Raw genomic sequence first — 19,336 nt, 5'->3', positions numbered from 1 at the left:
ATCTATCGGCTACTTAAGCGTTGCAGCACTTCGAGATATATTCTGTCAGGGCAAGTGAGGCAAATCAACAGAACTTCAAACCTAAGCTGTTGGCTGTCTGACAAGACATTTTTACATGGCGAATTGTACACGCACCGTTTTACAGCGTTCATTTCATTCACAACTCGGCTGTACGTGTTCCATTTTTGTATTCTCTTATTTAAACCAGATAGCTCTAGCACGAGATATGCTAGGTACGACTTGAGCCCCAATATCGAATAGAGTTTTCAAAAGTGTTAGGAAAGCTGGTACAAAATGGTGATAAATCATACATAGATACCTACAAGAAATGACAACGAATTGGGGTATGAATATTTATTGTATGCAAATTGTCGGCTAGCAAATGCACCTATGGATCATATGAGATCAAAATTCCCGTTTGAATCACGGCAAATGTATCAGTTGGCCTTAGATGATATGAACTTAAAGTATAATTACGTTGCTACGTACTGTTGGATATTAGTTTGTTCCTATTCATGACGTCGTGCACTGACGATCTTGAAACCGACGTTTAGAAGTCTGTTAATACCTTGGGTAGTATGGGTAGGTAGGGTACGGACGCGGCCTGCCGTAGTACGGGCTGTAATAGTTAAAATCATATTTTGATGCTGTTTATATTGGACTGATGAAGTATTTCAACATTTGGCATGTGCTTCTTTCTTATTGACACCCGAGATGCATGCACGATAAGCCACTCTGATTCATCCTGAGACGTAATTCCGCCGCCTTCAATTCTCTCTTTGTAAAATTTCCTTGTAGTCCGCTATAGCAGTCATGTCCAATTATCTACAAACTAACACACTGGAGATTCACCCGTTTGTTTTCGATGGAACTCATTGATAAGGTACTAACTATAATTACTCACTCCCCATAGACACCGTAGGGTCTCCCATATCCGCCTGTGATGTACGGTCTGTCATAGGGGTATACGTACCCACTACCGCCAAACAGAATCGAGCTTGTCGCTACGTCGATGGCCAACAACAGGACGAGAAGAAACATCATACGCAACATCTGAAACAATATGAGAGGTGACAGATAAAGGAAAATATGAGTCATTCCTCTTTATCTCGTTTTAACATTTTGTTAGTTTTTCTGCTATGTCTATTCGTGTGATTCGTCGTGCTGCCAAGTACGCAAACGAAAGAGCATGGAAGAAGACCGTTGACTGACAGATATAAAATGGTTCTGCTAAACTGCTAATGGCGTTTTATAGAAACATTGGGTAAGTGAATCCTGCTGTAGCATTTTTATAAATTCAATCTTTATAAGTAGTAATTTCAAGTGGAGCAAAGCGAGAGAACATCAAAAACAACCTCTGCGCATTGAAATTTCATCACTCATGTTGCGCTAGATCTAATATCATCGGTTGGGAGCTGAGCCTGCTCGAGCTCTACAGGCTAACATGAACTGAAGCTGTTTGATATTACTGATATTCATGTTATAATCTAGTGATGATTATAATTCGAGTGAGGAATAGACATTTTGTAGAATGTTCGGATTTAAACGCATTTTTTCGCAAATGCGTTTGAATCCCAAATAATCAGCCCGATGTTGCTAAGTCTTCGTCTATGAAATCGTGTGGCTTATTAGCTTGCCCAAACGAAACCTGAGCACGAAAACACTGCGGAACATTACCGTAAAGGATAATAGACAGTTAAACCATGAAGTTAACACAAACTAGAAAACAATCCGAATATAATATGCAATTGTATTACTGCAAGTTATGAACTTTTGCTGCGAACATATGTTTTAGAGCTTAACAGACTCCTTGTAAACTGAGACAAGGCTGAGAACTACAACGAAATTGTTCGCAACCATTAGCACGAAATGTGTCTAGCTTTCAGGTCATTTGTGTTTAGAGTTAGTGAAGTACGTAAATAACGCGCTTGATTTGCCTACACTCGTAAAGCACCTATAATTTTTTCGGTGCGTCACTGTTAGAATCATTGCTTTGATGCAACTGGAAAGGTTAGTGAGCACCTACAAACGTTCAGGTCCCGCATGGATCTGCTTCACAAGACCATTTAGCCGGACGGTCTAACTGTAGACGCTAGGTTTGTGTAGTAACGAAGAACACTGGTTTAATCTGGGTCAACGACGTAGTTTTATCTTTAGCATGAGCCCAGTTCTTCTCAGATAAGCTGTTCACACGTAAGGTCTCCAAAGTAAAAATTTCCATACAAAACTTCATAAATATGACAAGGAATTTTTGAAATAGTCCAAACCTATGTTCACCTGCTAATCTGCCTCTGAAATAAATAGTTTACCTGGTCAGAGCTTTTGTTGTGCGTCTTTCAACGAAACTTAGTTATGGTTTACAAACAGAATCAGTGTATGATTCGATATGGGTATTCATTGAGCGTATGTTCTATTCAATCCCAATTATAACGCTAAAGATTGTAACACAATAGGTGAAAACCCAGATCCAAAGTTTGCCATTTAGTTGTGCCACCTCTAAGCTACTTTTTTTATTTTGGCGCATTTCTTGGCTTGATTTTGCAGCAACAAAAGTATTTGTCGCAATGTGAATTTCTTCCTCTTGTTCTCCTATTCGTTCCCGACGCTGGTCTCAGAGATATCTTTAGCTGCAGCGGAGATGGTGAAACTTAGGGCATACGCTCTTTTGTTTGTCTGCGGATACTTTGTCTCGCTGCAATCGGAAACGCCCAACGTTATGATAGTAGAACCGACACCTCGAGGTAAAACTATTCTTTACCATGCGTGGACGCATTAGTAAGAAGAATTCACACATGTTATCCTTGCAGTATTACCTAAACTCATGTTTTTTTTTCTTATTCGGGGATTTTGTGATTTCCTATAGGTTCTTTACGTGAAAATCGATGCTGGAAATCCAAAATGAAAACTCTGACAACTGAATATTTCCACTTGGCAGGCTAAGAAGAAGTAGCTTATAGGATAACCGTTTAAACAAGTCGGGAGCTACATAGCTTCTTCGCTCATTTTCTACTGATTGAATACGGATTTATATAATTAAGTTGCTTTTTAAACATCAAAGGGCCAATATATATAGCTTTAGCTAACGTGTACTCTTAACGTCCAGTAGTGGACTGTTAATTAATTATTTTAGAATACATAAATTTGTCCCAACGGGACGTGTCCTCCAGAGAAAGGCTATTGAAGCTTGGAGATAAGTCGAGCACACATGCTTGCTAGCTATGCTGAACACGCGAACATTTCACGCATCAATGGACATTCAATCATACGTATAATCATAGATATGTCTACAGCTTGGGAAACGATGCCACTGCACTATACCCGAAATGAGAAAAGGTGACAACGCTTAATGGCTGCTTGTTGAAAACGTACAAGATGAAGCAACTGAACGTTGTGCTTGTTCAGCTCCGTATGCAGTTAGCATATCTGTAATGCGAAAGGAATATTATAGGTTAGGTTGTGTACTGATACCTGCAGGTAAAGGGTCGATTCAGTTTCACAATGAATGCGAAGCAGTGATTTTTGTAGAAAATAGCGTGATCATTTAGTATTCGAACAGTATACACGCGAGCTATGCAGCCCCATTCATACTGATTAATAAAACTCATATCTTTATTAAATTGTGATTTTAGTATGATCTTGAGCTTTTCTGTGTTTTAATTCTGTTAGTCCCCATCAATTATTCGTTAACAAAGCACTGCCGCATACGACACTGTCAAGAAAGAAATGGGAAATTTTAATTTGATTGCCCGAATTGTTTTTTTTTTTAGGTCTTCAGTAGCCGATTTCGAACACAAATTGATGTATACTGCTGTGTTAGCATTCTTTAAAACATTTTACCACTTCCGGTTCTTGCATGAAGTCTAGCGCCGATGATTATCCTTCAACTGTATTTCTTCTAGCGTACCCGAATCATTACATTTTTTTTATGGCTCTGTTAATGGCGTCCCAGAGAGAAACATCGACTCTCCTATCTTCCAGCTTATTCCGGAACCAACAGTTCTGTTCGAAAGCTTGGCTCCACTTCCTTCTTACTTCCTGCTGCGCCTTCTTCAGGTTAATCAGAAATGATTCCGTTTTTAAAGTCAAAATTAATTGTTCTCCGTTGTCAGCTTATGGAAAATTAACGCAGGCGATAAGGAGTCGGTTTGTTTGCAATCAACACTAAAATAAGAGCCGCTTTTTATGTGCGGCCATGTTTTCAAGAAGAGTAGCATTTTCCGGTAAAAAAAGGCCAACCGTGATAGTCCAAGCGGGTTGCCGAAAATAACAAAAAATGGATATTATTTTTTGAACAAAGTGGAACGCAAGATACTTGCTTCTACGTTTAATCCATAATGCATTGTGCTCCTTACGAACATCATAGGTCAGATTGTGCTACAGTTATATTATCATTGTAGCCCGTTGCATAAGACATATATAATCATTAGCAAACCGAAGAGTTTATTTTTATGAAAATCAGTTTACATGGTGGTTGTCCGACACAAAACATAATTGTTGCTGAGCCGGTAGCATAGCAGTATCTCAAGTAGAGACTCTATCCCTAGAAGAGGCTTGTAGTCTACAAGTTATTTTCAGTCCACATAGTTATGTCAAAGGCGACCGTAGTAACAGCTGGATTGACTGCCTACCGCAACAAATGGATTAGCAATTGCACCTGTCTAACTAGCAGAGAGCGTGTTTACGCGGTATTAACGGGATAAACGTATACTGCTTGAGCGCTAAGTTGACTGCAGTTGGGAAACTTCCGCTTTCGCTATATTGGTACGATTATAGTACTAGTATACGCTTGACACCGTACGAATACGGCACCCAGAATCGGAAGGAGGGGCGATCGTAAGTAACAGGTTTCCGCTGACCCCGCTTGGATTCCAGTACTTATGCTTATGCTTGTTTGAACCTTGCGCCAATCACTTGTCAGTCTACGGATCTCAATCAACATGAATATTACTTTCATACACTTATACAAACACAGTTCAGTCGCAGAACGTTGTACCAGACGACGCTACACGAGCTTGATTGACCTCCACTGAGACGCGCTTTATGTGCGTGGAAAGCTGGCTGAAATCCAATATAGATATCCAATGCTACTAATCAGCTCGGCGACCGACACACAAAATCTTAAGGAGGGTAAGCTTTCGTATAGATAGCAAAATCACATAAGTGTTTCTGGTTGCCGATTACTTTCGGTCCTGTTTCATAGCGGAAGCCGAATCGTCTATTGCACATAAATTGAAAAGAAGGCGCCGGCAAAATCAACGTTGTTTAATTAATCACCCAGCAAAACACACTTAATTCGAGGATGCCATGAAATACCATATTGCCTTCCTCAGATCTCCACTAGAGGGGTAAAACCCTACTTGTTTAGTACTATCAGTGTTCACGTTTATACTAGCGAATACAAACATTATTTCTTATTTTCACCTCGTACGACTTAGCGCACTTCAGACTGATAACGCTCGCAAAATCCTAGCCGATGTCTGAACGAAGTCTAAAACGTCTGCTACCTTTGGCTATTTCAGATGTAATTTTTTCGTATCGACAAGTCGAAACTACGGGAAAAGGTCCGATAGTGCTCGCTCTCGAAGCAACCATGTATATTTGTAGACGCTTCAAGTAGATCGTGCAGAAGATATTTAACTAGAAAGCTTACGGAGAACGTGGACTTCGTTCGATGCCTTATGAAAGTACCATCTATGAACACAAAGCGTACAGACCATAATGAGTTGACGATTCACATTCAGTTTATTTACGGATCTCTAATTGAAGAATCGCTTTATTACAAACGGGCGGTATCAGCGTCGTCCAGCGGCGGTCAACGGTCATGGCATCGTATGACCGCTGCTGGCCTTGCCGGTACAAACGAAAGATAATGACCACGTATGTTAGTTTACCCGTCGATATCTGTTGTTTACGGAAATTACAAACATGGAAACACTGACATGCTTGAGCTCGCTGCAACGACAGCTCAGACGAGGCTGGCTGCCGTTCCGCCTTCCTTTCAGTTTCGTCCGCTACATATGCCACTATTAAATACGTGCAGATTGACCGATAGATGCGCGAGTTTGTCAGCAATTCTTCCAGCGAGAACGACAGTAACAACTGTTAGCAACGACATTATACTTTGATACTGCTCTCAAGGTTGGTAAACGCATTTAAGATGTAAAAAAGAAATGAAGAGAAACACAGATGTTGTTTACCGCCGGTAAAGACTGCTACACGGGGTCATTTATTGTAGCGCCAGCGGCCTGTAATTGTTGCGGAGACTACAGCTGTTGCTGCCGCTGCCGCTGTTGTTGTTGCTGTTGCTGTCCATATGCGGTACGATACGATTTAATGGGTGTTGGAAATCGCGCCCACCATCCATTACTGTAGAAAAGATCCCGCCAAAGTAGTAATTGCCTGCATCCGTTTTTCAGCTGAAATTATTAAAGCAGCAGCAACAACAAGAAACCGGCACAAACGAAAGCAAGCGAACAAGGTAGGTGTAACAAAAAGTGAAAGCTAACCGTCTCCGATTCAGCGTTGGCAGTCCCGCCAATTCAATAGGTGGACAGTGAACGCTAACTGGCTTATTAATAAAAACAGCAATGACTCAGTAAATGGAAAATGTTACGTTATTCATGTTAGTAGTTGGCTGGTTAATGGTACTGGAAATGGAAATGACAAGTGAGAAGTTGAAGGATGTGAATCCCCAAAGATTTGACGTGTCAAAGGCACTATCAGACCAATATTATATTTAATTGTGTCACCGGCATAGTTCAGCAAGATTTTACTAAGCAGAAGTAAATAAAGAGGCAAACGGAACAAGACACGCCTCTGGCTTGTGTGATTTTTCTCGGAAAGATCAACGCTCATAACAAAAACTAAGGCACTATGCACCGTTACGCAATAGGTATTTGTATGAGACACAGATGTGTCACGTGTTTAGTAAATAAAAACATTTTGTTCATCACCATTACTTCGCAATGGTGTATATAGGTCAAATATATATCCAATACATTGTTGTTACAATACAATTAGCCAGATTCAGTCTAATTTACGCTGCAGCGAATAAATCAAGGCACAGTTTGTCATCCGTAACGTGGCTAAAAAACAGTCGAATAGCGCTTTAACGTTGAAGTGGCAGCTAAGCAAAAAACATAGCTAGTCTAAACACCTAAACCTACCCTAATTTTTTTCTAAAATTACTTTTTTTTTCATGATACATGCATTTTAATAGTTTTCCATTGTTTCTGTTAATTAGTCTGAATGATTTGAATCTAATGACAACAAACGGCATATACGCAATATTATGTATTCATTTCGAACGCTGTGTATCTTTATTTTTTCATGTACATGTAGTGTACCTGTGCCTTTTATTTTGTCCATCACATGAAAAAGACCAGCCGACACGGGACTAATCTACAAGGCTCCCGTTGTTGAGAATCGAGCTCCGTCACTCATCGCTGTTACTCCGTTTGCACGTGAAGTATACAAATGTGTGATCGATGAAGTGGGAACAGGTGACCCAGTTACGGTGGCCTTCCTAAATAGCTCACAACATGTATATACGTTTGTGAGTAATAACACGCAGTAGGGAAAACAGCTTGCGTATGAATGGTTTGTACGATTTCTGTTAGAACGTATTGTAACGATGATAATGATGACGATGATGATGATGATGATGATGATGATGATGAATATCTCTTTGTACGCATGTCCTTTCGAGCCTGTTACCTCACCCTCTCTCTCTCTCCACGCGGTAAAAGTAGCAATATCATATTTGCTATTTTCAGAGGTAGTATTAAGTATAGTTTGTAGTTATTACACAAGCTTTTTTGTGACTCTCGGATAGATTAAAATAGAATTAACTATAACTCGTTCCTTTAACATACATGTGAAACTTTTCAGCATATCTTCGTTTGTGCTGTGCATGTGATTCTGGCCATTGTGCCGCCATCATTTGGAAACGAAGTCGTCCTCGCTGAGATAAGTTCGAGGTTTTCACATTGGAAGTTTCTGAAACCTTTGCTGATAGCTAATACGCTGACGACAATACAGCCGTGATTCATTTCACGCTGTTTATTTATGACTTATGTGTCTACTGTAGAGGATCCGACTTGGTACACACGCTATAGTTGTTTAGGAAGGTGACGAAGTCGGTAAGGACTTGGGTTTGATTCACCGTAACTGCTCTCGAGTCGTCGGCGAAACCTCCGAAACGTGTCCTGATTCATCTTTCGCATCGATATCCGTCGGAAAAAATCATGATCATCATCCAGGTGATAGCGGTTGGCCGGCACTCTCGTTGACAACGGGTCTATTATGACAAACTCGGAACGGCGTTGCTGGTAACCGGACGCAAGCACCAGTCCACGCATCAATCCCACCAGGAGGAGAACTTGACATGTGAGCATACTTGATTGAAAACGATGCGCCGCTCTGGCTGCAGAGAGAGTATGAGGATAATTAATCAATATTTAACGAACGGTGTAATGGCACAATGCAAGACCGCATCTGTAAGCTGAGAGCAGACGGCCTAGGCGCGTCATAAAATGAAACCAAGATGGGAAAGGCTGAAGCATTGACAGTTAGCAGCTTAGCCAAGCTTGTCATTCCTAAACTGCAAAGATTATTAATAAAGTTAAGCTGTGTTATAATTATAGCAGAAGGTCATGCATGACAATCACCTGATACATCAGCCTCTGTTTGTACAATTTTAAACAACCCTCTGCAATTTATTTCTCATTTGAGTTCCGTATGGTTTCCAAGTTCGTTGTAAATTACAGCAGTCCGATAGACGAGCAAGCAAACTTTCGGGATCTCTTTGTGGAAGCGCCTAGGTTGAGCACCAGGAGACCAACGATGGGCCTAATCATCCGTATATGGAATTTTTATTCAACGTGTTGCTTGGTCTGGGGACGAGAGTCTCGCTTCTGAGTATTTCGATAAAGATAATTTCTCTTCCTCCAACAGAAATACAACTGTGAAACATTTTTCTTTTATGCAGAGGTAGCTTCGGTGTCATAGCGATCTGTTACCGATCAAACTGAGTGACAACAGTAACGACCGTGGCTAAGGTCAGTTTTTTCAAACCTAATCAACTGCCCAAGCACCAACAACTGGTTGTTTTTGTTGATATTGTTGTGGATTATTCGCGGGCAGTTCCTGGTTTCCATCGACTAGCCATAATTATTTCCGTATTCCTCCTAGAGGGAAAGCGTCAAGAAATAAGATCAAGTCGACATTGACTCTGTTCTCGATTATTCGATGCGCCACATCAAATGCAGTAATGATGAGGGTGGACGTTTACGTTTTCGCTGATGTTTACGATCGACAAGCAAGCGGCGGAGTTAAAGTTTTCATGATTTAACGGATCTCCTTCGTGCACCGAAGATTGATACGTTACCCAGGCGACAGTTAACCGATTTTGTCTCTTCTTAGCATTCGTAACCGTCGTACAGAACCGATGAACTGGACAACGTGTATATATTTGGTAGATGTTGTTTTCTATGTTTTTTTTTTGCATCAAAACAACCTGAAACAAGCGACCGATAGTTTTTTGTTGTACACAGAATTTGCTGTTAGGAACGGAAAAAAAAAACCAGCCGGCCACTGGGATATTAAAGTAAGGTCGATAACACTGAAAATGGCAGTTTGCAAGGTACCTAGCAGTACGCTAGCTAGAGTTGCTCCGCAATGGTAGTTAGTACCTTTGACTTGAACAGAAGACGGGCATGGCAACTGTGATAGATTTGGAGGAAAAGGAAACAATGAGCGCCGTGATTAACGTCGCCTTACATGTCTCAATAGGAAAAGCGAAATAATGATCTGTTAAAACCTGTGGCTTGTTCTGTGTGGTGGCTAGTTCCGGAATCAATCTATAATTACTACAGAAGGCAGCGAAGTGCTCAGAAAAAACGTTTCGATCGTTTATTCTCATAGTGGAAATATCAGTTGTCTATCTTATCAGGTAATATAGACGAACCTATGCCTAGGTTCCTTCGATGCACAAAAGAATATTGTAAATACTGCATTATAAGGATCGAAAAACGGTTATAGGAGCAAGGAAGAATCACTTTTTTAGAGCACATTTTCCAAGCCCTGATACTTCAACTTCACCAAAGAGAAAAGTAAATCGGTACTATTAGCTTCGGTTAATTTATGATTTGAAAATTTTCTTATTACATTTAAGGGAAAAAAACTAGGAATCCACTGGTTTTGCTTAGGAACCAATTAAGAAACTGACTAGAGAAAGAGCGACTCCTTATACAAAAGTAAAGCATGAATTTAAACCAGGCTGCAAACAGGCACAATATAATAATTGAATCTTGAATACATCATAGTATTAGGAAAATCACGTGTGCAATATTGACTAAGCTCGTCCCTATGTTTCGGGCCTAATTATACGTGGAAAGTGTATCTCGCGTTTTTCTTGCTTCGCTAATCCAGGACACCACATTATCATCAGTTTGCAAACATATGGACTTCAATAAAAAGAAAGCAATAAGGCAAATATTATAAATTTGATGCTTTCCATCATTTTCACTGGAAAAAACACACACCGATTCATAGAAACAATACGAACAGTAGGCAGGCATAATTCGGATGGCACAACGCGACCAATGAATTCCGTACCTATACGTCCAGAAATACCAACTTTAAGAAGCAATTTAAGCGCGCAAATCTACATACGGTATTTTCATATCTGTGTCTGACGGTAGCTTGTTGGTTTTACAGTCGGCACATGAATAGTGTTTGTACGCGAACTTATATCGAGCAAGATAACATACATATTATTCAAAACTTCTATTTTATTAAGTGCTATTAGTGTAGGCTTAAGAGTCAGCTGTAGTAAATGCCATTAACGTGTTATTATTTGATTAATTTGCCAACTTTCTTAATATTAATAACCACTGAGAATTTCAAGCCCTAGTTATTAGCCACGAAGCATGTTTGGCAATTGAAGAAAAAAAACTTTTTCGACTAACCTTGTGCTTTCCTATTTCAGTTAATTTAACGTCAATCCAAATCAAGTTTGCCTCGGCACAATTGCGTACTTGCCCTAACGACTATCTTTCTAGGGGCACTTTTCACGGTCAGATAGCCTCGTACTTTGTTTACTAGACAGTGACTCTACTACAAAGATCTGTAGCTTGTCTGCTTGTCTGCCTAGCGGTCTGTCTGCGTAGAGCGTCCGTTGAGTGCGGTTTTAAGGACTCGCCGACCGAATAGCTGGCTAATGGCTGAGGCACGTCGCCCGCCCTCGCTCCTGGCTGCGCCAATTTGGGAAAGGTGAAAAAGACAACGAAAGAAAAACAGAGAAACGAATGACCGACTATCAACAGGAGATTACATGATCAACATAACAGCAGCAGCGACGCGGGGTCTTCTCCTCAGTACAGAGATAGACCGAGGCGAGGAGCCTCCGTTATGAGCCTCGTTCTATGGGAGCTGCTGAAGCAACAGGCAGCAAATAGTGTTACCGCGGCCTCGTATATCCCGCCGTTCCCGTGTTCTTGCTACCTCACCCAGTCCAGTTTGGTGCACATACCTCACTGCGTTGCTTTCTCCGCCATATCTGTAGCCTACACGCTCCTCACTAAGAGGTGAGGTAGTCAATACGCATACCAAATATGCTGCACCATTTTACTGAATCTGCCGCAGTAATAAAATCAGAGACAACACCATTTGATTGTTGATTACAGACTGGGGTCCGCTAGTCACAGGAAAAAAACGACTCCGTGAAGTGATCCTGAAGAAGTTGGATAGGTAATCAAAAATTGTTAAAAAACACCTCAGCTGGGCTAAATGGGTGCTTACATCGTATACTGTAGTCTCGTTATCAGAACAGATTGTGAGAATTCCCACAGTAGTAGCATGAAGTCCTCTGGAGGGTACTTAAGCAATAGGCCTTCAATGCTTAGGACGTTAGACTTACCAGAAGGATACGTAACGGTCAACTTGACTATCGACATAAACCACAGATTGCTAGCCTTCTGATAGCTTATCCAGTAAGATATAGGACTGGGTTTCGTCGGGAGTCGTTTCGCTCGATTGCCATTCAAGGCGTTTCAAAGCATCGATATCCACACTGAATGTATTGCGCAGGTTACAATTTTATTTTAGCGAAAGTTTAAAGTTAAGTTTGTACTTGAATCGCATATGCTTTGAGATTTCTAATTGGGTGAACTCTCTCAATGATTGTGTCTAGAAGCTAAGTACCTCAGACCTATGTACACGAAAAAACCATAAGATATCATTCAGTAAAACACGACACTGACAAACATTGCGGATCCTAATCACAATTAAAGTCACAACAGAGATAAGTGGCATCATCGTAATCGAAAATAAGGCCCAGGTTAACTACCGACAAAAGTAATCGTCGTGTCGCTATAGTTCCAACTGGGCTAACGGGGAATGACAGCTGTTTTCGCGAGTAAGACAACTGTCATTTCCCGTCGCCAATGAGACAAATGTTTAGTTTTTTATAGATTTTATAGACAAATTTTATAGATGAGAAAATTCTAATGACGCGTATGCGCCCTTAACGTGTATATAGGACGAGGCTCTAGAGAACCGGCAGCGGACAGCTCAACTGACAATTATGGCCAATATGCATTTCTTGAAGCGAGTCGATTAGTTTATCATGCCCCTGCCATTTGTAAGCAAACACACTTAGACCCAGCATTCAAGTTCCGCTCTGGCTTTATACACACAGATATATTCACACCCTATGCTAACCGCTGATCGTCTACAATCGACAGGCTTACTCCTAAGCCAGCTTCCTACTCGAACAATGCAGGTCAGCTTATTCTCGAGTTTACAATAGGAAGAAGACGCATAGGTACTTTGCACACTAATGTTCTGCACATCATATTAATACTGAGCTCAGAATATATATATATATATATAGGAACAATGAAATATAGAATTTTTTTCTCTAATGTCATCCTTTATTGTTACAGAGCTTGGACAGGCAGCCGGTGCCGGAATTTTTATATCTTGAAGATTTTCGTTTGAATATTGAGATTAGTAAGGGGAAGAGTGAGCACCACCGCGCAACAGAGAAGGGTAAAAAAAACTGTATATACATCAAAGCCGCCTCATTATTGAGCTACGAATACTGATTAAGTTAATGTTTAAAATCTTCTACGTAATGTCGAATTTAATTTGATCCGCTAATGTTTGGAAGGTAATTCCGCGGGTGAACTTATGGTATTTCTAACAACTCGGTCTACCCTATGCAGACGGTGACGGGGCTTCTTCTAGTCCTATAAATCTCGTTGAGATAGTGTCATTTGCGTCTATTGAGAGGAAAAACTCAGTGCAAGTTACGGTGGTTTGCAAGCTATATGCTGATCGATGTTTACTTAGGTACGATTCGTCCCTTTGTCGTCTCTTGATTTCCATATCAGTACATTATTTTATCTTGCAGCTTTACGGGATATACAATCGAAATATGTCTGTAACTACTTTGTCACGTCAAAAGATCTTAGTTGAAACATCGTTTGCTAAATATCTGTCTAGTTTGCTATGTCTTTCTCTCTCCCTGCAAGTCTCTATATATAAATGGCCTATAAATTCTTGTTGGAGCTTGGTGCCCCGGTGTAGCGGACGACGGGAGCCGGCAAATTAAGGTGAAAAGAGATAGACTCAAAACTTGTTCAATAGTCCACATTCTGCACACACGCACGCACTCTCTTGCAGCGATTAGTTCAACCATAGTGACTGAATTTTCTCCCACTATATGGCAGCGTATGTTTATAGACATGCTGCTTAACATTGACTGCGAACTTTAAGTTAGCCGCAATCAAAACGTATTAGCGGTTAGAAGATTCGACGTAGTTTCGGAGCGGCTGCGATGGTTAGCAGCGGTAGCAGTAGCACGCCTCTGACTAGTGACTAATTTCTTAAATATTACCATGGCGATGAGACAGCGCAAGTGCGCCCTCGCCTATCCATTCGCAGACTTTGTAAAGTACCTACTGTTTTCTGAGCATGCCGGACAAAAGCCACAAATCTCACTACCCGCCACACCAATGGGCGGATATATCGTCATCAGCAGCGTCACTGGCCAACGCTGCGGTCCAATCGGTGGACAGTAAGAAAATGCGATCTCACGTTCCGCTGAACCCAAGCACGCACGCCAAAACATACACAACGAAATAAGGATGATTGCATTCACCGGAGGAGTCACTTTATTGATTCATTTTATTAGGCTAGCACACACATACAAAAACACATATACGCAGAATAATTTAGAAACAAAGAGGCAGTCGCCTAATTGAAGACACGGCAGCGACAGGCATCACTTCCTCTCTGTTCCTTCTGCTCTCCTTTTTTAGCTTGTTGTTCCTTTTCTTGACATTGGTCTCGCAATGAAGATTTATTCGTGCGGCATGCTACAAACTTCGCCCCAGTGCGCCTTATCCTTGTATTCGCTCTAAAGGGTCATCTCAGTGACAAAAGCAGGACAACTTATGGTTTCCGATAACGCCCTGTACATTCGTTAATATGGTAGCAATGCTGTGGTGGGAGGTTTGACGCAGGGGGGCAAACAAGCACATAAGCAAGTAAACAACGCAACGCACTTGGACGATTTACAAAGGGTACAATGTTGCTAGAACTGGTTATATTGAAGTTCGGAGTTGGGACGCGGCAATTTTTTTGCCGCTGGCTGGCCGCTTTTAAAGAGTCTTCACTTATTGGGCGTCTGACATAGATAGAGGTCGTTGTTGAAGACAATTTATTTGCTTACGCGGAAAGTTGAGAGCGGTATTACATTGTGGAATTGCTCTCTACATTCACGCGATATCAGGGGTGCAAATGTGGCGTGTAACCGCTTCATCTGTGTCCCATGCTTTATGCACTAAGTGAATGGCGTTCTATTATGAGCGCATGTGGAGGCGCATACTTACGTTGGCTTAAGTCCATCGATAAGTTTTATTGGCCATTTTTGAAACCCGTTAATAATGCATTGATGACGATGTCGCTAACGGCATAATGCTTATCATGGTGATCGTGCCGTGATGACGTCATTTCATTATTTTGATATGATTATGATATATATATATCATTAATGGCGCTGCTGCAAGGCAACGACTACCATCAACTAAAGATGGCCGTCGCTTGTCATGGTCGTCGGCCCTAATTGTAAGCTGTTTCCCAAGTAGGGGTAGTGTTTGTTTACTGGCTGCTGAATCAGGATTATACTTGTACATGAGTACAATTGCAAAATTCGAAACAGAAGAAAGACAGACAAATACGAAGGCAAGCTGAAGTTAGTGTAAAAAAATTGCTATGGCACTATAGATATTCGCCAATCCGAGTATGAGCTAAATGACAACATTCGGTCTGTTTTATAAATCTATTACATTTGGGCGCAGACCTGTCTGCCGACAAACATGGCGCAATCGTACCACCGAATCGGAACGTTTACGGCGGTGTCCTGTTGCCTATAGGAAAAAGTTTCGTATAGAAAGAACTTGATCCTTACATTACCATCTTACCCGTTGACTTTTGGCAACGTTAAAAAGGAAATAGTTTTTTTGGAGAACACGATTTGAGATTTATTGGAAAAATAATATTTTGTTAGTCAGAAATATCCCTACTTGTCCTTGCACACTCATGCAGGGGAGGAGCTTATGTAGTGAGCAGTGCTCATAGCGGCAATCATGTTAAAGTAAACTTTAAACAGATTAGACAAGTTGAAAAGTAAGAAAACCGTTGTTGGCTGAATAATTGAATTACTATAATAGAGATACAATCTACTATCTACCCACTAAATTGTAATGCTGTTATCTACAGATCGCAGTAGAGGGACGTTCTCATAGCGTTTTATCTATATTATGATGGATTTTATCACTCTTTTGTGACCGCATTCTTCGCTGCATAAGCAGATCACTGAATAAGAGGATACAAATTCTGTTGTGCCCTCTTATAGAAGCGTGTGCAAGGTGGGCGGGCCAGTGCTGAGAATATGTCAACCTCTTTGTCAGAGCAAGCATAGAGTAACTGATAGTCAACAAGAATGTTACTGATCTGACATCTCACTGGATATTTAATGGTTGAATGGCTGAATTGGTTAAAGGTAACGAAACAACGAAAATGAGATTGTCGGTTAAATGCTTTAAGGCCGTGTAATTTTTTTTTACTGGCTATTCTCATCCAAGATCAACGTTTAAAGAAACGTGCTTGAAAAGCAAGTCGCAAAAAGTTCAGCCTTTGTTTATTTTTTGTTTATAACCAAGTTTTACTACTATTTTATTGGCCACGATTGACTTGGTCAACTTTCTGGAGGTAAACCGCTGTTTAATATCTATATGTATTTGCAAGGCGTTAACTTGAAATTCAGATATAACGTTAGCATAATTTTGGTTCATTCAGCGCTTTGTGTCATAAATTCAAACTTCAATGCAAAAGACGACTAGCGCCACTTGAAGATGTTGAAAATAGGTAGAGGATAAGACCAACCAGCGTTGGTCAAGGTCGAGTTAAATGGTTTTTCCGCCATACACTTCAGTATGAATATAATCGAAAAGTGCCTCCTACTATGTGTCGTAAAGCCTTTCAATAGCTTGGCTGATAGGGAAGCAAAACAGGGGGAAAGCGTATGGTATCGTATAGCAACCTTTGTGCGGCGGTAGTGCGTGTAGATTGTATAGACCAAGGCTGAACCCGAAACGACAAACCAGTAAGAGGCCAGTGATCGCGCATGCGGTCGACTTTATCAGCCCTCGACGTTGAGGTCGAGTACGATGGCCGGTAGGAGATTGTGTCCCTCCAATACAGTGTTGTTAATTTCTGTTAGAAACCGAGCATGAGAACCTTCGTGTAGCTATTATCGTATATTTTGTAAGCGGTTAGGTCTGGTCTCTTGCCACCTTTATTGTCCTCGTGCAGACGTCAATCCAGAGGCGGAGTCTGTATTCGCATAGAGGTACATGTGAATTATGCCTGCAGATTGATAGCGCTGCTGTGAAAGGTGACGAAGAAATGCAGAAGTTTTTGGCATTGACCACATCTAATACAGCTGTCGTCAATGTAGACCTAGCTTTAATCAGGGATTGGGGGTCGGGCTTCCATAATGCTTAAAAGTAGACCATAATCATGTCGTACCGTTGGTCGCTCACAAACGAGGATAACATTTTAGGCTATCCTCTTGTAATGGGCAGTAACATGCCCAAAACTGGGTCACGTTGTGGACATGAATGTAAACAATAAGCCGCGATACTTCAAGAGTGTCAGTAAATGACAACAAACCAGCTTCGATAGTCAAACCAATTAAATGATCGAGAGCGTGTTACACGTGTCAGTTTTATTGAACAAATGAACTTCATTGAATGCTATTGACAATCTGTCCGAGGCCGACCCTTCCTATGTATGAGAACGGCATACGCCTTAGCTTCGAGGGGCAATACTTGCCACTCGCAGATGACCGTATTCGTTTTGATTTCTTGCTCGTTCTATGATAAGGCTTTATTACTTTTCTTGGAAATAAATTACCCTGTGTAAGTAAACCATCTGTTTAAAGAAAATATACACTACAATGGAGGTAGAGCGTGACCGTTTGGCATACTGGCGGACTAGCTGGGATTCTCGTGCTGTCGAAAATGCCATACATATGTCTTAGCCTTATTTAGCTAGGTAATTTATTATTACTTTGGAAGCAGTCCTATGTTGAGCTGTACCTTCTTCTAAAAAAAGTCAATAGCGTGACGATCCTGAGCGAATAAGTAGGCCAATACGTACCGGTCATTCTCGTCATGTTTATATTCGACGATAACCTTTTAAGACGCGTTCACATTAAACCAATATTGATACAAGCCGATCTAAACAGCAGCTCTCTTCATGTTATTATCATCTATATCTAGGTTGATGATGTGAAGGGCACAATGGTGAGTGAGCCGCTTCGAAGTTCGGTAATGGTAAATCCCGTCACGGATTGTAATTTTGCTTGTCAGTTTCGTATACATCTAGCATTATAGGAAATTTACTGGTAATATAAATCAAGGATAAAATGTCGATTATATGTGAGAAGCCCTTTTCAGTAGTTAGCAGACATCTGTATATATTGTTTTGTTTAGTTGTTCAGCCAAACGCTTCCATGTCTTGGAAGAAGATGCGTCTAGCGTATTAATTGACCTTCGTTTCCAGTATCACCTATATAGCATATAACAAATTTATAGGCTCCGATTGTGCTTGACGGCTTTCGAAGGCTCCTATCCCGCAGAATGTCCGTTTAAGTGTAAATCAAACGATATTGAAATTGTTTCTGGATTACAAATTTTACTCATTGAATGCATCCGACTACTAATTACTTGTCTAATGAGACCACCCTTTCGAAAAGAAATCCAAGATAGAACTTAGCAATTGTCCTTTATGGAATGGCGGACTGTTTCGCAGTTGGTCCTATTCGATCTATTTTTTATTCAAACTTCTAGATTGCCCAACTGTAACCAAGTAGAAGTGGCAAAGCGGTAATTTTAACTTTCTGCTATAGAAATTATTAAGTAGGATATCTCTATTGATTGATTCAGGTATACTATGATTGATTTGTCGGCTGCATAGCATGCTTATATAAAGTATAGTGAAAATTATCCCTATTTATTATATACATCGTAATTCATTGACAAATGTACAAAGTGACGGAACATCAATAAAATCATCGATCACATTAATATAATTAAGATACAATGACTGTGTTCTTGATATTTCAATCTGTGAATCTACCTAGCTTGTACTGTTCTGACCGGGCATTTAGGAACAGACTGACTAGCAGTCAGCCGCATTTTTTACAACACATGTGAGTTGCTGTTGTAAGAACTCTTCCGATAAATTTGAACTTGAACATTTAAGATGCAACACATGATCGCACAACGGTTTATTCGCCCATGACACATTTAACGCTTAACCTGGTCCCCGGAACAGGATTTCAATGAAGCTGGTGCAATGCATCCGATCAGGGCGATCCTACAAAAGAGCTAAGTTGGTATAGGTGTGATGAAATGGTTCGTCTGATCAACTGGCGTAGCCACTGCTTTTCTTTTTGCTATTGAATGATCTGCCTCTCGATGTTGAAAATTGAACGGAACACATAAAAATGCTGTTTTACGACAGCAATAAGTATCATCCTTGAAAACAGCCGGGCAGCTAGCCCTTGCAAGATCCGATTCACGTATAATCAATATGCAATAGATGAAGATCATGAAGTTCCATTTTGGAAGCTGTCTTGCTGCTCCCGACATGCTCCTTATAGTAAGAACGGCTTTGAGGTACGTAATTAACTTTAAATATTACATGCAATTTTATCTATGAATGGCCAAGCCTTTTCAAAACACGTAGTGGGCAGGGT

General features: G+C 40.7%; 1 protein-coding gene and 1 long non-coding RNA gene across 14 annotated transcripts; one reads left to right on the top strand and one right to left on the bottom strand.

Annotated features, from left to right (window-relative positions):
* Positions 1-339: 339 nt before the first annotated feature.
* LOC111242877 (uncharacterized) lies at positions 340-11,590 on the bottom strand. Of its 9 annotated transcripts, XR_015318696.1 has the most exons (7): positions 10,971-11,590; positions 7,347-8,425; positions 6,198-6,416; positions 3,370-3,423; positions 1,678-2,692; positions 905-1,053; positions 340-619 (listed from the first exon to the last, which is right to left on the bottom strand). It is a non-coding gene; the product is annotated as an uncharacterized LOC111242877 (long non-coding RNA). The 9 variants fall into 9 exon arrangements; XR_015318697.1 differs by lacking the exon at positions 1,678-2,692 and having other exon boundaries at positions 10,971-11,239; XR_015318694.1 differs by lacking the exon at positions 1,678-2,692 and having other exon boundaries at positions 3,319-3,423; positions 10,971-11,237.
* Positions 1,053-6,198, top strand: LOC147758838 (uncharacterized). 5 transcript variants are annotated; one of them, XM_086976920.1, is made up of 3 exons: positions 1,053-1,264; positions 2,545-2,741; positions 5,520-6,198. In XM_086976920.1, the coding sequence occupies exons 1-3, from the start codon at positions 1,242-1,244 to the stop codon at positions 5,615-5,617; spliced, it is 318 nt and encodes a 105-aa protein (XP_086833046.1). In that variant the 5' UTR covers positions 1,053-1,241; the 3' UTR covers positions 5,618-6,198. The 5 variants fall into 5 exon arrangements, 3 of the variants coding, with proteins under 3 accessions (XP_086833046.1, XP_086833048.1, XP_086833047.1); XM_086976922.1 differs by lacking the exon at positions 5,520-6,198 and adding an exon at positions 2,864-3,081; XM_086976921.1 differs by lacking the exon at positions 1,053-1,264 and adding an exon at positions 1,896-2,010.
* Positions 11,591-19,336: the final 7,746 nt, after the last annotated feature.

This window comes from Varroa destructor, unplaced genomic scaffold (assembly GCF_002443255.2).
Source record: "Varroa destructor unplaced genomic scaffold, Vdes_3.0 BEIS01000001.1, whole genome shotgun sequence".
NCBI lineage: Eukaryota > Metazoa > Arthropoda > Arachnida > Mesostigmata > Varroidae > Varroa > Varroa destructor.
This window is presented reverse-complemented; position numbering and strand designations above follow the sequence as displayed.

Coding starts and splice junctions, on each gene's coding strand:
- LOC147758838 (XM_086976920.1), top strand. CDS start 1,242: ATGGCGTTTTATAGAAACATTGG. Junction 1,265..2,544: donor GCGTTTTATAGAAACATTGG/GTAAGTGAATCC, acceptor TTGATTTTGCAG/CAACAAAAGTATTTGTCGCA. Junction 2,742..5,519: donor AGTAGAACCGACACCTCGAG/GTAAAACTATTC, acceptor TGGCTATTTCAG/ATGTAATTTTTTCGTATCGA.